The sequence below is a fragment of the Symsagittifera roscoffensis genome, chromosome 5 (assembly GCF_963678635.1).
Source record: "Symsagittifera roscoffensis chromosome 5, txSymRosc1.1, whole genome shotgun sequence".
Classification (NCBI taxonomy): Eukaryota; Metazoa; Xenacoelomorpha; order Acoela; family Convolutidae; genus Symsagittifera; species Symsagittifera roscoffensis.
In genome coordinates, this window is record NC_087066.1 from 58,653,256 (window position 1) to 58,672,724 (window position 19,469).

Sequence of the window (19,469 nt, forward strand, 5' to 3'; positions counted from 1 at the left end):
TTTTTTCAGCCAATTATTAACTCAAATTGATGTTAAGGATTGTTTGGCATGGCTTTGGGTTTTTTTTTGCATAGTTTTGGCGTTTAAGACTTAAATTATTTTGATGTTTGTTTTATGGAGTACAGCGTAGCACGGAGTGAACAAACCTAAGTTTTGAAACTTTTTTTAAAACTCAGGCAACGCATATTATATGATACAACACAGAGATGAAAAATCAATTGAAAAAAGTCGCAACTAGTCAACTGTTGTGGTAAAAAAGATAAATGTAATGAATAGATGCGTTAAGTTCGATGTTTGTCAAGCGAACTTTAAGTGCTACGTAAATTCAGACGATTTAAAAGTTCGAGTGCTCCTGAAAGTACATCAGGACTCGCGTGTTTCCTTGGCATCAAGTCTTTTGGATCGGGCGAATGATACTTTCTGCAATTTTTGAGAATTTATTTTTATTGCTGTGTAATCTGTTAACAAAGCTTCATTTGCATATGAATTAGTGCTCCTAGTTTTGCGAATAAAGCCAATTTAAAAATCGAGAGTCCAAAAAACATACATCAGGACTCGCTTCATACTTTTAGCTCAAGTCTTCTGGATGGAAAGAAAGATATTTTCTAGAACATTTGAGAATTTGAAGTATTGGCTGGTTTTCCAACAATTTTTTTGTCACTTGCTAATACTTGTTAATACTTGTTAATAATCAATAATATAAGGCGTAATGTTGTTTCACGCTCATCCAAGAAAAGATTCGAGCAGATAACAAAGCTGATCAGCAGCAAAGTCAATAAGAATAAAAAGAGAAAGGAAAAATGTTTCTGCTCCGGATGCTAATCTTGGATTCTAAAAACTTTGTATCTAAGCATTTGAAAAGAGCTTATTTGAAAATTTCAATTGCGGACTTATATTGTCGATAGAATTTTTGTATGGTCTCACCTTCTGGAAATCGCTTACTCAACTTTTAAACCTTAGTAAAAAAAGGCAAAATACTTGAAGCGTTAAGTTCATTTTTTTGGAGCAAAACCTATCTTTCTCATGAAATATATGCAAGTTTAGGATCTATGGTCATAGGCAACACGTTCAAATGAATCGTTTTTTTATGCGCTGTAAGCAACAATCTTGCAAAGCTAGAAACATTTTCAGAAGTTTCCAGCTGGAATGTGGTACAAAATGAGCTGAAACTCATGCACACTCCTGTAGAAACTTGATAGAGCGTATTGCCAACCCCTATTAAACCCTATTTTTTGTTTAGATTTTGATAATTCTTCTTTTTCGTACAAAAGAAAAGTTAAACTGAAACACTTTTGATACATAGCCCAGAGATAAAGAATTAAACGCATTGTGCCTACAAAAACCAATTTGTTTGTTTTTCAGAAATTCCATCATTACGTCAGAAGACAGATCACGGCGGCACAAGTCCTTGACTGCAAGTCTTCTGGATGGAAAGAAGAGTACTTTCTTTAAACGTTTGAGAGCGTTTGAGAATTTAAAGTATTGGCTGGTTTTCCGACAATTTTTTGTGGTTTTTTTTTGAAGAACCTAAAAGAAAGGATGAACAACAAGCAACAAGTATGAGCGCTGTAATAATCAAAACATAGGAGGTACTGATTTTTCACGGTCACCCAAGACAAGCTTCCACCAGAGAACAGAGCTGATCAGCAGCAAAAAAACTGAGAAAAAAAGAGAAAAGAAAATATTTGCTGCCTCAGATGATAAGTTTGGATTCTAAAAACTTAGTTTCTAAGAACCCGAAAAAGCTCCGAAATTGTTGATAAAGCTTTTGTAAATGGGCTAAATTTCTGGAAATTGCTGACTAACTTCTTAGAATTTTTGAAGAAGGCAAATACTCGAAGCGTTAATTTTTTTTCTTGAGCAAAACTTTTTTTTTTCAAAAAATATATGCAAGGTTAAGATTAATTGCCATCGGCAAAACGCTCAGATGAATCACATCTGTATGCACTGGAAGCAAGGATCTTGCAAAGCCAGAATTTTTTTTTGATTTTCTGTGCTGGAATGTAGTACTAAATGAGCTGAAACACCTGCACACTCCTATAGAAGTTGAAATTTCATAAAGCGTATTGAAAATCCCAATTAAACCTTATTTTTACGTTTAGGTTTTGATTTTTCACAAAAGCCCTATAAAAGAGTTTTTAAACTGAGACACTTTTTTTTCACATCGCTTGGGGATAAAAAATTAAATTCTTGCGCCTACAGTAAACCAAATTGTTTGTTTTACAGAAATTCTATCATTCTATCATGTCAGAATACGTAATACGACCACACAACAGATGCTAGTCATTAAACGTGCTGGAGAGCAAACTCAACGTTCGGTATTTAGATAAGGAAAACTAGCCAACGGCAATACGATAATGCTCGGAGACCTTAAAAACGTACCGCAATTGAAAAAAAAATGAGGCTTAAGCGTATTAAAAATGCAAAATATCAATCTTTACCTATGTTTTTTAGGATCAAACACAAGTTCTCAGTACAAAACAATCTTAGGTAAATTTCAAAAAAAATGTTTAAAAAATTTACTTTCAAAGGAGAAATTTGGAATTTTAGGCTTTCCTATAGGCAAACTTTGTCTCAAAGTCTTTCCCAGTGAAAAGTAGCTGAGCTGGAATAAACATCGGAAATGATTGACAAGTTGGAAATCACGATGGATTGTATTTCCCAAAAATTTACCTTAGCATGACGAAACTTCTTCATTTTCTCCGGGCAAGTACATGTGTTTGGCACAGAATCTTTGGATAGCTGCAATGGTGTTTTAGGAAAAAAAATGTTTTTTAAAAGTTGGATTTTGTACAAAATTTTGTGACTTTCTCTAGTATAAAAAAATTGAGAGATTTTTTTTTGAGATATTGGAAATTTGCCCAAAAAAGAATTTTTTAAAACAAAAAACTACGGAGTTATCGACTTGTATTGGTTTTTACGTTATTGGTTCCGTAATTTAGAGATTTATTCGTTATTTTAAGTTCTTGTATAAGGTTCTTGGAACATTTCAAATGATGAAAATTTTTTCTGAAAATCTTGAGACATGATTGATTGTTTCCCCAAATTCATGATTTTTTTGTCACAGTCATTGATTTTTTCAGACAACTCTAGACTCAAATTGATGTTGAAAAATTTTTGGCACCGCTTTGTGTTTTTTTATGTATAGTTTTTTGCATATTAGAAGTGACATAGAGTAGAGCATCGCATGTGAACAAACTAAAAAATTTAAAAAAAAACTTTTTTTTACACAGCCGACGCATTACATGCGATACAAGTCATAGATAAGAAAAATAAATTGAAAATAACTCGCAACTTGTCCTACTGTTGTGATAAACTTGATAAAAGTAAAAATAGATGCAATAATTTCGATGTTTTTCAAGCGTCCCTTAAGAGTTTTCAGACAGGTCCATCAACAAGGGCTCTCCGCGAAAAGAGTTACTGGCCTGAAGATCCTGGGGTGGTGGGACGCATGACGTTCTGACCTCAGATGAGATCGTTCCTCGCTTGAGTTTTTTTTTACCTTTTTTTTAAACCAAAAATTAAATACCTCTCACCTCAACTATAGAATTCCAAACATGTAGTTATGTGTTAGTTCAACACATAACTACATGTTATGAACGCTAGTCGTTAAACTTGAGAGCAAAGTAAAACGTCTATTTTTTAAATAAGTAAATTTAACCAACGACTAGAAAATAAAGCTAGGAGACCTTAAAGTTATACTGAAAGTGAGAAATATGGCTGGATCATTTAAAAAAATAGCTACTTTTTGTAGGATCAACCACAAGTATCCAGTACAAAACAATCTTTAGTCAATTTCAAAAATTATTTCTAAAAGAATTAATGCAAAGGATGAATTTGCAATCTTAGGATTTTCTATCAGCGAACTGTGTCTCAAATAAGTTGACAATTTAGATACTCACGATTTGGATTAACCAAACTGTAATTTTGCTCCGGACAAAGAGATCTAATTAAAATGGACGAAGCCCATTTTTAAGAACAAAATGTCTCCAATTTTTTTGAATAGGAAACCTACTGATGTGAAATTGCACAATGGTTACCAAAAGAAATTTGGATGGCAAAGTTTTAAAAATTCAAGATAAAAACTGACAAATTAGCAGCTTAAAAGTGCTATTGGACCGCGCCTATAGTTTTTGATTGGCTGAAATGATAGAGGGTTAATCGATTATTACTTCGGTTATCTTGATAATTTCTGTTTTTCTGATTGATAAAACAGAATAATACCATGTAAACTAAAGTTTTTGTACGTTCTGTTGAAAGAAATTTAAAGCACAAAATTGCAAAAAAAAATTAATTATATCTTTTGTCAAAAAAATTGAGAGAAAAGAAAACTTTAGATTTTAAGAAAATCCGAAGGAGAAAATTTTTTTCGCACAAAAAAATACGGAGTCGTCAATTTTGCAGGAAAAAAATTTTTCATATCAGATTTATTAAAGCATTTTTTTTTCTCAATCTTTAAATTTTTCTATCTGTAAACAGCAAAAAACAGGTCGTGGAAGCTGAGTAGAGAAGATGCCCAAAACCGGTTTCTCGATAGATCACCGAATCTGAGAACTGGCACGGTATTTTTGGGTAAAAACAAACAAAAAATTTGGGTACAACTGTGAGTGGAGCAGAATTCCACGCAGCTTAAAATTTCGATTGAATAAAAAAGACGATTTTTTGTCTGTTTTATAATTTTTTTGACGTTCTTGAAAGTGATTCCCTAAATCTAAGTTTTGAGTTTTCCGAGGCCCGTAACTTTTGTCGATAAAGTTTGAGCGTAGTTACAAGTGCAAAAGATTTTCCCAAGTTGCATCTGAAAAAAGTTAAAAAGACGGTTGAAAAAAAATGTTTATGAAGCAAGGGTGTGGAAAAATCCACTGCTAAAGCAAAGTTCAATTCTTTTCTCAAAAACAACTATTTTGTAGCAATTTGACTTGTGTCGTTTTTGGATGTTTCCTCCCCTGTTTCGAAATAACTGTGCTCGAACTAAAAAAAAAGTTGAAGGCTCTCAGAAAATTTTTGGACTTTTTGAGAGCCTCAAAATTTCTACGTTTTGAGTTTTTCATCAAAATAAAGGCGTATGGAATGCTTTTTAAACATGAAATCTGGAATGAAATTAACTTTTAGATGATTCCCAAAACCGGGCTTCTGGATTGACCACCTAATCTCAAAATTGACACTTTAGTTTTTGAGTGAAGTCAAAAAAATGGGCGCAGCCGAATGTGCCAAAGCAGTTTGCGAAAAATTTGAAATTTTTCTAAGCAGGCTGTTCAGGCAAAGAAACGTCAAAAATTTCAAGTTATTTCATAGAGCTAATTGAACTGCAAAAAATAGAATTTTTAGGAAGCAAGCTATTCAAGCAATGAAAAATTTATACATCTCGCAGTTGTTTCCATAGCTCGGATTGTTCAACAAAAAAAGTTATTCAAAAAAACTATTCAGGTAAAGCAACTTTAAAAAAATTTCGTTTTAATTTGTAGAATGAATGGGTTTTCAAATAACTAAATTTTTCTAAGAAAAGCGTTCAAGCAAAAAAAACTTTTTTTTAATGAAAAAAATTGGCACACGAAACGTAGAAAATAATCTCACCAAGTTATTACAGCGATGCTCTTCCAAAATAACTCGAAGTTATTTTCATATCTTGGATTGTTTTCCCAAAAATTAAAAAATATTCAAGAAAACAATCAAAAAGCTGAAACTTTCAAAAATTTCAAGTTATTTTGGAACGAGTCAGTTTGTAAACAATTCAAACCTTTCTAAAAAGATGAAGCTTCAAAATATTTCAAATTTTTCATAAAGGGAAACCGAAACAAAAAAAAATAAAACATTTTTGGAGTCATTCACCAGATAAAATTTGAAAATTTTCAAGTTATTTCATAGAACGAATCGTTTTGCATGAAATTGGAGTTTTTTTTAGCAAGTTATCAAAGCGATGATGTTTCGAACAACTATTTAAAGTTATTTGATCAGTCAAGTCAGTGTTTATAGCTGGGGTTTATAGCAGTCAAGTCATAAAAAAGTAAAGTTATTCACGAAAGCTATTGAAGTGATGAAACTTGAAAAAAAATCAAGTTAATTCAAAGAACGAATCGGTTTTTAAAACGTCCAATTTTTTCTAAGGAAACTATCAAAGCAATGAAGCTACAAAATTTTTTAGAGAGCGAGTCGGCTTCAATATTTCAGTACTTCAAACTGAAAATTTGTTCGCGAAAAACAAAATGATCTCTAAGCATGGTAACGAAATGAAACTTTTGAAAATTTTTTTTGTCTTCATAGCTTGGATTTTTTAGCGAAAAAGCTTAGGTTTTCAAGCGAGCTATTGAAGTGATGAAATTTTGAATTCTAAAACATTTTGGCCTTTTCTTGAATAATAAGCTTAATTTTTTTTTAAACGTTGCCTTCAACAAAGCTGAAACATTGCGTTCAGTTAAATATTCGAAACAATCGAAAATATGATTACGTCAAAAAATTTCGAGTTATCAACGAAGGATCTGGATCAAACGGTGAGGGCTCCATGTCACATTTAAAAGCACGAGATTGAAAAAATTACAGAAATTTGAATTAATTTCTACTTTTGCACAAACGTTGTGCAAAAGTAAAACCTAATTCAAAATTTGGCGATTCGTTTTTAAACTCGTGCTTTCGAGTTTGACCTAGAGCCCTCACCGCTTGATCCAGGTCCTTTGTTGATGACCCGGATTATTTAGGGATAATCATATTTTTGATTGTTTGAAATGAAACAGGTTTAGAAAAAACGATTTGTTTATCTTATCAAGATTTTTAAATCTTTTTTTTGAAAAGTTGACAATTGATTTGAATCAATCAATGCAAATGAGTCCGTAAAAAACTTAACTTTTTTTAAATTTTCCAACTTTTTTTTGAAGTTGTGATGTTCCAAAGAATGTAAATTCTGTGTGATTGGTTCAAAGTATTTCATACAATTCTGTAGTAGTTTTTTGTTGTGTTTGCAATATTTTAAGAACCTTCGATTGTTAAAAAGTTAATAAGAAGGCAAATTAAATGTTATATTTTTTATAAACTCTTGCAATTTTTTTTCTAATGATTTATCTTTTCAATTTTTGTATTTCAAAAATACGGTATCAACAAAAACGCAAATTTCAATTTTAGATTTTAACGGTTTTTGAAAAAAAATATGTTGAGTCGACTTTTTTGTCAAAAATTTGACAAATCTGCAACATTAAGCATGTTCTGTGTTCGTAATTGCAGAAAAAAATAATCGAGAAAACGCAAAAATAGGCGAAATAACTTTTTCGACATGACTTTTGTGCTGTGTTCTTCAAAGTTGAGTTTTTCAGATTTTGCATTCGAATAAATCAAGGTTCAACACTTCTACAACCTTGATAAAGTAAAAGGAAGCATTTTTGCGGAATCCGCAGCATTGCTACTTTTCTTTAATCTTCTCTGCTACTTTAGATTCCATAAACAAATAGCTAAAACATTTTACCACTCAAAGTTGCTCCAAAAATAGGCGATTTTGCGGAATCCGCAACAGTCGTTGAGGAATCCGCAAAAGTCTTTGCAGATTCCTCAGCAGTCGTTACGGAACCCGGAACGGTTTGTGGAATCCACAAAAAATCATCAAAGTTGTGTATAGCAAAATTGACCTGTTGCGGAATCCGTCACTGTAAGCAAAATCCGCAAATTATAAGTGGAATCCAGTTACATATGTAGTAGCGCTCTATATTATATGTTTTGCTAACCAGGTGGGCACCAGCAAGTTCAATCTCAATTACTGCTAATAGTTAGTTGAACAGCTACCATTTGAAATACCAAGCGTTCGATCTCATTTCCTGCCATCAAACTTTTAACATGTATCAGGATTTTTCTCTGGAGTTCAGGAACATACAGACACAAACTAAGCGCCTATCCAGTGTACAGTTTGGCCTCGTTATGTTTAAACTCTAGTTATTTTCATTGGTTTGTACAAACAATTAGTAACCCTTCCTTGCAAAATATAAACCTAGATTGTTGCTAATCCTTTTCAATAGTTCAATGGTGTAACAATCTTTTTTCCTATTGACGATACCAAAGTCTTTTGAATTAGATCTCAGTATAGATCTTAAAACACTTAAATTTAATTTTGAATTAAAACAAAAGATTGTTAAATAACACCGAAAAACTTCAACACAGAGGCAAAGCGGAGCTTCGCTCTACTTGCGATGCAAAAAACAATAACTATTCATTAAAAAGATTAGTAAAAATTGTTTCAATTTATTCACGTTTTAGAGAAAAATTCGATAGCAAGAACCAAAAACTCCATACCAAATAAGCTTGCAGAAAAAAATGAAATAAAAATAATCGAATTCATTGTTAACTTAGTTTTCTGTATAGTTTCCCATTTTCTGTATGCTTGTTGGTTGAGCCCACCCTGTCTGGTTGTTTATTTCATTAAAAAACTAGAAACATATACTACAGTACAAGCGTCAACGAAGAAAAAGAAAAAATCCGCAATTGCTTCAAAACACTCAAGAGAAATTGACCTATCTCGCTGACATGACAGAAAAAAAAACTTTGAAAAACTTTGAAGTAGGAATAATCTTACCGGAGTGATATCCAATCTGAAACAATTTTGCTGACAATTTGTCATTCTTTTCATTTTTTCACGCTTTTGTTCTGGAAAATAGAATCAAATGCCTTAAAAAACTTATTAAAAGCAAGCGATTACAAGCGGCAATCGCTTGTACTTTTATTGTACAAGCGATTGCCATTTGTCTTTACAAAATAAAATAGCATCAATTGTTGAGTTAAATGGTCAAAAACCAAATTGATTAGATAGTCAATCGTTTGCTTGAGCAACAGTTTTCGATAAAAGTCTTGAGCTCGGAACCAACAGTTCCGAGTATTGAAAAACCAAGCAAAAGAATATCGAAGAATGTCAGGATCTTGTTTTTTACATTTAAGTGACAAGCAAAGATTATAAACAAAAAATTGAGTCGAGTCTCAGTTTAGGTTTCTTTTCATTCATATTTTCATACACATGCCGTATTTTCAGTCTGTTCGTTTTTGTGGGCACATAAGGGTAGATTATTTTACCTGCTTTATCAAAGAAGCAAATATTTTCAATGACTCCCATCAAAAAATTGAGTGTTAACTATTTAACTCTCAAGGTGAATTTTCATATTTCTTGTTTCGATATTTTTTGTTTAATTAATGCTAGGAATCAGGCCGTTTAGATTTAAAGCCGACACCCAAAATTATAATTTTTGTGAAGAGTTTAATTCGAATAAAAATCGATTGTGATATTTCTTAAAATTCTGTTAAAACTAAACCAAAATATTTAGCGAAAAAGTTAGACTTTTATATTGGTAACAATTGAAAATTGAGAACTTTTTGATCAGTTCCAGTTATTCCTTTTGTTTTTGTCATCAACTCCAAATATTTTTTTTTCACAAAAAATTTATTGAGTTGTTAGCTCAAATTGAGATTGAATTCTTAGACTAAAGATGCAGATTTTCATTTTGCTTTTTGCAATATTTTCTGAAAAAAAACAACCTCTAGAGCGCGAGCGCATGCTGAATTTTTATTAGCATTCTTGTTGTCTTGTATAATGTGTTAACTAAAAAACTGAATATTTGAACTTTTTTTCTGATTAAAACATGATCAGAACAAGCTTGAACGAAAAAAAAAACTTACTTGACGAATTTTTCTTACCGTCTATTCCGTAAAATGAAACATTGAGAAGGTTAGAATGGAACTGCCCGTTGTCAATTGCATCGTAGAACTGAGGACACACATTATTGATAGATCCACAAGCCAAGTTGAGAGTCCTCCACAGCGCATGGAACACAGCCTCGACTGCGATTATTACAAAAGGAACCTTGTCATCCTGAACGAACGACGAATCGACCAAGTTCTGTTCATTCGTGCAATTAGACAATGCCTCGTATCGATTATTGTACACCGAGTCCAAATTCTGCTCATTCAATGGTGGGTTGCATTGAAAATACTGGTTCCAGTACTCCAGAAGCCAAGGATTTGGGTCATCGCGAGAAGGCCGACGGTTCTTGAGGTATCTAGTAAAGTCTCGGCTTTCGTCGGCTTTGAGAGTGATAGTGATTGCTCCGACAGCTATTTTAGACATTGCTGACTTCTGTTTACCCCACGCATCTGGACCCACCCAGACAATTGGACGTTTGAGGTGTCTTTTAGCTTCATCCAAGATGTGATTTGTGTCTTCTAGTCCAGTGAAAAGGACAATGACCTTAACTCTAGTGTCTGAGTTGACCTTCTGGAAAAAGTTCCGAAGGGACTCCCGGGGTTTGAGCTGGATATCTTCGGAGATGCAGATGTTTTTCAGCCCTGCTTGTTCTCTAAACATCTGGATCCCCTTTTCTCCGTATGTACCCTAAATTCAGCCTTAATTTATTTGTATTGGCATGATTTCAGATGATGAAAAAAAAGAAGACCTTAACTAGGCCGATTATATCTTTAATTGCCTTTGGTGCTATGATACCGTTACTTTGAAGGGGTGGCATAGTTTCAAAATAACGCCTTTCATGTCAGCGACTGCTAACAGGTTTTTTTTTTCAAAAAATTTCATCTTGTTTATAATTCAACGTTGCCTTAATTTATCGGAAAATAGATGAAGTCCATGTTTTGGCGCAAGTATAGTTCTAGATAAAAATTAGAGCTCGTTTTCTTTAAGAATTATGTATGACCTCAGAGGACATGACATGAACGTATGTCCACTTGAAGTGTGCCACAATATCCACCATGGCCGCCGCCTGGTACTTGTCGGGGGGCACAGTGCGGGCGAAGAATGGGTACTCCTTCTTGTCACTCAGCCCATGCCCAGTAGACGCCGGACTCACCTAGGCAACCAAAATTCTCCTAAAGTCAAACTTCAGGCAAAGTTTCCGGCGTTGGCCTGACACTCTTCTCACTAATTCGAAATGCTGTGATGCGATCTGGATTCGGTAGCGTTTCTTTTACTGGTTTAGAAATCCATTGTTGTAGAGTGGGATACTAGAGTTTGTTTTACGACACAAATTTTTGGCCGACCAAAAGTATTGTTACAGAAAGTGCTCATCGTCAATATCGCGTCCCATCTTAAAACTATACTGTCAAAATATTTCAAGAAATCCCCCAAAATGGCGTTTTATTTGGTGTCAAATGACTAATAAAGTTTCAATTGACGATAAATCAAGACCAATATTTTCCCAACCTGTGAAACGTGAAACAACCCTAACAAGTTGGCCACTTGAATTGACACTGACGATGAACTAGCTCCTATGACTGCGGGAAAGGGCTCTGGTTTCTGGGAAGGCTCCGCCACATACACAAACTTGCCAGACACTGTTCGCGACAACGAGGCCATTATGAAATCCAGGGACTGTTTCTGGGCATGGGCCGGAGAACCACAAGTGTCCTTGATAAGGGCTCCGACCTTGACCCCTAGTAAGCTATGCACGTGGTCAAGTTGGAGTTTTTCGATTGCGTACTTCATTGCCTCGATTCTTTGGATCCCTCGTGAAAATTGAATCGTATCTTTGCAGAACGATTTTCCAGATTTTTCGCTTTCGTGAACTGGAAAAAGCCCGCCGAGCATAATTTTTCCGGGCATGTAGAAACTTTGAGGGTATGAATCCAAATCTGATTTAAGATATCGGTAATATGAAGTTAAAATAAAGATAACAAGCAAGTACCGAAACTTCATTTTGTGACAAACAAACTAATAAGAGCTTGACGGTTTTGTAATTACATTTTGGAGAGCGTGACAGATAAACAAAAGCTTTTAAATTCAATCATTATTGAGCGTTATTTTTTTATTTTTTAATCGAATGATCGCCTTCAATTACTTTTAGTTTTTGCATTTTTTATTGAATTATCACCTTCAGTTAATTTTAATTTTCTGATTACCTGATCAAAATGCTTGACTAGATTTTTTAAAGGATTTATGGAGACTAGCACGACACGGCCAAATATTTAGGTTGAACTTTTTGTTCTGAATCCAAAGCTAGGGTTTTAAACTTAAATAACCTAAACGGCTAGAGCTTAAAATTGAAATGTCATTGGTAATACAGGATTAGGGGCGAATAAAGTGGGGGTATTGATATTGTAACGACAGGATTACGACCGAGTGTTTTCCACGGAGAAATATTATTTGAACTCTCATAGACCATTTTTGGCCAAAAGTCTTTAGATTCAAATCAGAAGTTAAGCAACCATGGCTTAGAACAATGATATTAAAAGCAGCGGTTGCTCTATCGACCCACTATTTGAATCACATAAAAGGTCATTGAATTATATTTTTTTTACAATATATATCAAGTTATTTTGTAAAGGAGGCTTACAATCAGTAGAATAAATAACGATTTTAATAATGTCAATTTTCAAAAAACTGCCGTTTTCGTTTTTTGGTGTGATTTTCGAAAGTTGAATCCAAAAATAATTTAAATTTCGGAGACTATAATTTGCTATATGAGGCGATAAACTTTTGAATTTGTCTCATTGGCTGTTTAATGAACCAAAAAATATATTTTCAGATTAGATATTGGGGAAAGCGAAATTTCAACCCGAAAGCGAAATTCGACCATAAAGCGAAATTTCAATCCAATAGGTCATTCAAGAATAGCAAAGTATAGAATTGATTAATTAAAACAAGATTTGCAGTGGATCTGCAAATCAGGCTTGCAAATAAGAAATTTGATAGGTTTATTAATCTTGCTATGATATTTGAGAAGAATGGTTTGTTTTCTTGATTGCCAATTACTGCATACCCTATGGAACTTAAGGGGGGGGGGGGGGGGGTAACTAACAGGGATTCAAGATGCTAGTTGGCAGTATCAATTAGGAAGGAAAAGAATGTCTCGAAAAAATTATTGCTGCTGAAATTACAAACTATGCCACACAAACGTGTATTAGGGCAGACCTCTTGTATGATAAAAAAGTGATTATTTATATTTTAATTACTACTGTAATTATTTTTTTCAAAAAATATGTCTTTTAAAACTCAAAAGCCAGAATAGAAAGAACAGGTTTTTAGAGAGAAACAATTATAATACGTGAAATACATCTCAACTTAATTGGATCGACGTCAATGATCAATTTAAAAGAACGTTCCGAGAATTTTTGAAGCAAAACACTCGAGAGCAAAAAGATAATAGAAATAATTGGGATCCAATCTTGACTAAAGGTTATCAAAATCACATCGACTGCTGAGTCCATTCCCCAATAACTTTCCACGTCACTGCAAGTAAGTCGACAGATAGACAAAAAGGAAAAGAAATTTCACTTAGAACCCAATAATTTGGGAACGTGAAGGAATTTTGGGCTAGAAGAGTGGCAAAGTAGTTGGAGTTTTCATCAATTTAATGGGCGCTTGTCATGGCTAGATTAAGTCGAGATAAAGACCCAAACAGGACAAATTTGGGTTTGCTCTTATTTTGAAAGAAGATTTTAGCTGATACTTCAGGCGAGCTCAAAACGAAAGAGAGAGAAAAGTTAACTCTAAAAAAGGCGAACATTTTTTGGGAACAAAATAATAGAGAACACTACAAGCGATCTTTTTAATCAACAGCTTACCTCTCAATAATGAATTGTTGCTTAAGAAGAGAAAAAAGATCGTCTATTATAGTACGACGCAATAATAATGGCATTAAACACGAAGTGTCCGGATGAATACTTGAATTTATTCACATATAGTTGAACCCATAATCAGTGTTCTGTGCCCTATATTTTCTACTTCTGATAATGGGTATTGTTCAGCATACACGTCTCAGAGCAGACTTTTTCGTACATCATTCTTTTACTATAACCTAAGAGTTAGTTTATTTAAAATTCGTATTGAAAAAATTGACCCATTTTTCCAAAATGTAGAAAATGAATGAGCAAACTCGAGATTGCAAAACCGATTATCTCAGTCGGTGTATTCACCTTTAAAATTAAACATTATTAATGTTAGTATCGAAGAATCATTGAAAACTTGCAGTTAAGAAAATGTGAGATTCTGAATCGAATTGCCGATGCGTTAATTGGGCTGAAGGAGCAACACTTATTTAAATTAGGTATTTGAACAGTTCCAGATGATGCATTTTGTCCATTTATTCTTCTCACTTATCAGTTCTGCAAAAAATTGATGCAAATTTTTGTAAAATAATTTTTGAAAACGAACATGTATTTCACATATTTTCTTCTCGATATACTCTCGATAGACAAATTTTCTCCCTGTCTCCTTCGTATTTTTTAGTGGAAATAAAAAAACGTCTTTTTTCCTTTTTGCCGTCAGCAAAAGAGCGGAATTGATTACAGTTTGTGGCAAATTTCAAATTGTGCCCAGAAAAGAAGTTTAACCAAAAAAAGTGTTATTCAATAATCAATTTCCAATCAGAGAACTTGGAACTGTGTGAACAAGAATACGTCACTGAAGATGGTGCTGAATCAATCAGTATCAACTTATCCATTCAATGAATATGAAAATTGCCCTAAATAGACCCAGTATTACCTCACTTGAATTGCATTGTAGGACAGTTGCTTAGTTTAAGACTATAAGGTATCAAAAATGACTTGAAAGATATCATTTTACCCTTGATCACACTTGTATTTAGTACATACAACCTTCCTACTCGATTACGTTACTTTCAACTTTTAAAAAAGTGCATATTTGAACTTTTAAGGTAACCACAATTCCTCTCTCCTGGGAGTAATAGCGATTTTGAATGAATTTACGACATAAAAACTGCTAATGGTTGCCCTTCTTATTTTCAGAAATTACGGGTTTCTTAGGCAATGCGCTAGAAAAACTAAGAGCATACTGTTTCTAACCTTTTGTTTTTCTGAAGGTTCGATTCCAAACCAAATTTGGCGTGGACGTGATCGTTGCAAAAAGCCTCACCAAAAACTTTTAATATCCAACCGTAGCTGTTCTGATTGCTGAGAAGTTAAAACTGGTGTATTTTTTTTGGTATTCAGTTTCAGCTTTTGTATGATTGAACTTACAATTTTATCTTTTCAAACATCGCAGCTTTTGTTTTTTTTTTGTGTGATTTTTAAGACTTGAATCTTGAAATACTTTGTGTATCTATAATTTGCTTGAGGCGATACACTTCATAATTTATACCACAGGCTGTTTAAGTAAACTAAAAATTAGTCTCAGATTGCATTAAAAAAGTAACATTGGGGTAGATCAATGAATAGAGTTGATGAACTGAAACAAAAAAAATATTGTGAAATCGTGGGTTGCAAATCATAAAATTGGTAGGTTTATTAATCAAATTACAATAGTTCAGGAGAGTGGCTTGTTTTCCTGATTGCCAATTACTTCATACCCTATAGAACTTAAAGAGATAACTAACAGGTTTCAAGATGCTCGTTTGCAGTATAAAATAGGAAAAAAGATTTTTCTCGAAAAAGTATCGCTGTTCAAATTACAAACTATGCCAAACAAACGGGTTTAAAGGTCTTTTTTATCATTCTATAATTGTAAAAAGAATAATAAGATTTGATACTCTTGAAAATTAAAAAGCGACGTAAAAAATAAAAGGTTTTCAGAGAGAACAAACTAGAAAACGGTAACGGTAACTAGTTCTAAATTAAATTAAATTGAAATCTGAATTGCAGGGCAAATTCGTGTTTTATGACAATGAGGTACCATAAAACGCTTTATGATTTTAAAAATATCATCATTACCAGGGGCAGATTTAGGGGGGTGGACGCCCCCCTCCCCCTCAGGGATTCGAACCCCTGCCGACCCAAAGGATCCCCCCTTTGGTACTTTTTAAGAAATCGGTTTTGTTGACAGACCCTAAAATTTTTCTAAAGGCGCCTTGGGCGCCAATATGTAGTAACTTTGAGGGGGAGCGCGCGCCAAAAGAAATCGCGTTTTTTTTCTGAAAATTTTCCAAAAAGTGCCCAAAAACGGTTTTTTGACGTGATTTTTCAAAAATTTGCACTTTTGAACATTTAAGGTAGCTAAAATGTTTCTCTAGGGTGAGATAACAAATGTGACATAAATTTACGACATAATATCAAATAAATAGCTGTTGGTGTTAAGCTCAACTTCTACTTACTTATTTTCTTAGTTTTTGTTTATTTGAAGGTTCAACCCCAAGCCTTTTTGAACCAAGCTAGTTGTTATGAATGCTTGAGAAAGAAACCCTGATTAGAGCTCATTTTCTATTCAATTTTAGTTTTAATTTGATTGATCATAGACTTTCATTTTGGTGCGGTTTTTGCTGATAACCAATCATGATCGATTTATTCAACTGAGATCAATCAAGCAATTCCCGTTCTGCGATGACTAAATCTTCCACACAAAAAGCGGCAAACAAACAAAACATAGGAACGTGTTGCTGTGTAAATCATCAGTTGACTAGAGGTTTTTAAGTGACGTGAAAACACTTCGAGATAATTCTAAAATTGTTTTTTTTTTGTTTGCGCAATCATTGCTTTAAGAAGACAACTCTCCAAAATTTGTCTTTCAGCTTTCTATCTATAGCACAAAATTTTTTCCGCATGCAACTTATTATACATTTAGTTGGACAATTGATTCAATTTAATTAGAAAAAGTTTAAAAAGGGATAAACTTTGACTAGACCGTTCATTGTTTTAAAATCAAATCAATTTTAAGTTTTTTACTTGAGAAATTTGATGTCCCTTATTCATTTGAGAATTTGCAGCATGATTTCATATGTTTGATAGCTGTTTCAAGTGATTATGAACATTGTGTCTCAAATAACTAAAGAACTATTCTGCCACGACAGAACGCGAGAAGAGAAGGCTCAATTGATCACTAAACCCATTATACAGACAAGACTGCTCGTATCAGGGCGAAGCCTTGAATGTTCCGACTGCCAATTAAATTGTCTTTTGGTGAATGAAATATTGACAAACTACAATATTTAGGTTGATAATCTCCAAGTGCTTAACTTTGAGTTGTTTATGGAACTAAAAAGACCAATTAGCTTACCTCATTTCAATTTGGAACAATTATGAGTGCGGATAATTTGCGATGAAGCAGGCAGTCTTCGCTCTACATCAATTGATGAGTTTTTCAAAAAAAAAGAACTTTTCTTTTCAAAATTTGAGATTTTTTTTTTGAAAATCAAACCGTATTAAGTACAAATTGATAAATTTCGCTCATAATAACAAAAAATTATAACAAATAGCCTGCTTTAAACACGGATGGAATCACCGCTAACGCGTTAATAATGCGAAATATATCGCTCGTAAATTGTCACAAATTGGGCAAAACAGCTATCGTTAAACCCCCACAACTTTACGAAAAATGATCCTAGAAGAAATTTTCGATTTGAGCTCAAGACAACAATACTTTTGAGATGACATAAAATATTCAGTCAAAAATGGCCAATTAAAAAGTCAAAACTGTTTAAAGAAAAAACCACCCGAGCACAAATATTTCGTCACTTTCTTCAAAAATCGGAGTAATTATAAATCTTTAGCCAGACGCTTTTAACAACAAGAACGAACTTTATTTTACAATTCACCGTATAAATTTATCATTTCTATAGATCTAGTGAGACTAAAAAACTGAGAGCACGACTATGACGAACCTTGTAGCACGAACCTAACCGGTCAAAAACAGATATCTTAAAGAACCGACAGATCATTAAAACACAAACAATTGATTATTTACCTTAAGAAAAACAAAATCTAAGAAAATAAGTTTTACCCGAGCGGATATTTTTTTAACTATATTTTTGTCTCCGTGTTTTTTGAATTTGGTTATAAAGATATTGTTTTTATAAATTGTTTAAAGTAAATTTTAGTTTCTTATCTCAAAAAAAAATTAAAATTTACTTTTGACAATTTATAAAGCAATATCTTTAGAACCAATTTCAAAAAACGCGCAGACAAAAATATATTTAAGAAAATATCCGCTTGGGTAAAAGTATTTTCTTAGATTTTGTTTTTCTTAAGGTTGAACACCAAGCCTAGTTGTTATGAATGCTTCAGAAAGGAACCGTGATTAGAACTTATTTTCTATTCAACTTCTTGCTTTTATTTGGTTGATCATAGACTTTTATCTGGGTACGTTTTTTACTATAACAAATAATTTTCTTCTCTGTTATCAAAAACAACCTCAAACGATCATCTGAAAAAAAAAGATTTCTCCTAGTTGTAAAAAATTGGAACAACAAATAGTCATAGGAAAAAACTCGCATTTAAAAGACAATATACCAAGATTTGGAAGTGTTACAACCGGGCCAATGATACCAAAAGACTATGTCGGACTGGACATTAGCTCCGGAACTGCTTTTCACCGCAAATAGACGAATTAAAGTTTAATTTGTGTCCAAATATTTCCTCAATAACGGCGGCAATGAACATATTTCGGTTTTTCTTGAAACTTTTTTAAAATGTTATCTTTAAAAACTACGAGCGTTTCTTGAGATTGCTCAGAAACAAAAAATCACTCTAATCCATAGTTGTTTCTCACTTTTTGAATGTTCCATTTCTTAAGTTTGTCCCACCTCTTATCTGGGGTTAAAGACATACAACTCATAATACAACCTCTTCAAATTAGACAATACTATAAGATCAGTTCTACGGCATTATTGTTTTCTTGGATATAATTAAGTACCCTTTCAATTATCTTTTGAGCAAAATCAACTAAGGATTTTCGTATGACTTGAATGTTTTCCAGTTTTCAGTTTTCAGTTTTTCTGGTATCGACTTTTTTTCATTTTCCAAAGCAATTAGCTTTCATATTACTTTGGGACCAAGAATAGGCATCCTCGTGGCGGTCCTGTTTATGACCAGCAAGTATGTTGGTCTAGCTAGCTGCACATTAGAGCCGGGATGTTTTTGCAATGTGGTATGCATCTGTTTTCAAGCAAAAGAATCCGACAAAAACTGCATATCCCGAAATTTCAGCTCGAATTTACATTTCGACGTGCAGTTCGACTATAGGCCCCGCGCAATTATGGATTTTCGGTCGAGTTTTGACATCTGGTTCGACCCAGTTCAACTGTATATTTCGACCCGGCTCGAGTTTATTTTTCGACGGACAGTTCGACTTTATGTTTCGCTCAGCTCGATTATAGCCCCCCGCTCAACTATGGATTTTTGGTCGAACAATGACATCTGGTTTGACCACTTGGGTATGGCTTCTTTAAGTTACAATTCAAAAACGAGTTTAAAAAGTAGGGATGGGGGGGGTTAAATTGAACATTAAAAAGACATCGTGCAAAAAAGATGTTTAATCCACAATCAATACCAGCTGTATTTTATTGCTTAAGTACGCCACTTTGTTTTTCTGCTAATGAAGTCTTAACGCTAAATTTTACAGAACTGTTAGAAAAAATTGTTGCAATTTGATAAATCGGTTGATACTTTTTTGAATCTTCACAAAAATTATAGCAAGGCGGAAGAATTCGATATAAACATGACAATTCTGCTAATGCGATTAACATTGTCTCTTTTTAAGCCATGCTTCGAGTTCGACATCAAATAGTGCCATCATAAATGGCTATCAAGCACCAGACCGCCAATTTTGAAAATTA

At 33.4% G+C, this 19,469-nt stretch overlaps 2 protein-coding genes across 2 annotated transcripts in view; both read right to left on the minus strand.

The window, feature by feature from the left end:
- The window catches only part of LOC134846877 (metabotropic glutamate receptor 3-like), a 64,098-nt gene extending 51,637 nt beyond the window's left edge, over window positions 1-12,461 (minus strand). Inside the window, exons 1-3 of the mRNA XM_063864288.1 lie at window positions 11,171-12,461; window positions 10,665-10,817; window positions 9,658-10,351 (exon numbers count right to left, since the gene is read on the minus strand). Coding sequence (XP_063720358.1) covers window positions 9,658-10,351; window positions 10,665-10,817; window positions 11,171-11,662 — 1,339 coding nt within the window. The 5' untranslated portion in view covers window positions 11,663-12,461. The remainder of the gene's footprint in view (window positions 1-9,657; window positions 10,352-10,664; window positions 10,818-11,170) is intronic.
- The window catches only part of LOC134846876 (uncharacterized), a 144,575-nt gene that overhangs the window by 79,050 nt on the left and 46,056 nt on the right, over window positions 1-19,469 (minus strand). The gene's annotated exons all lie outside the window — the stretch shown is intronic.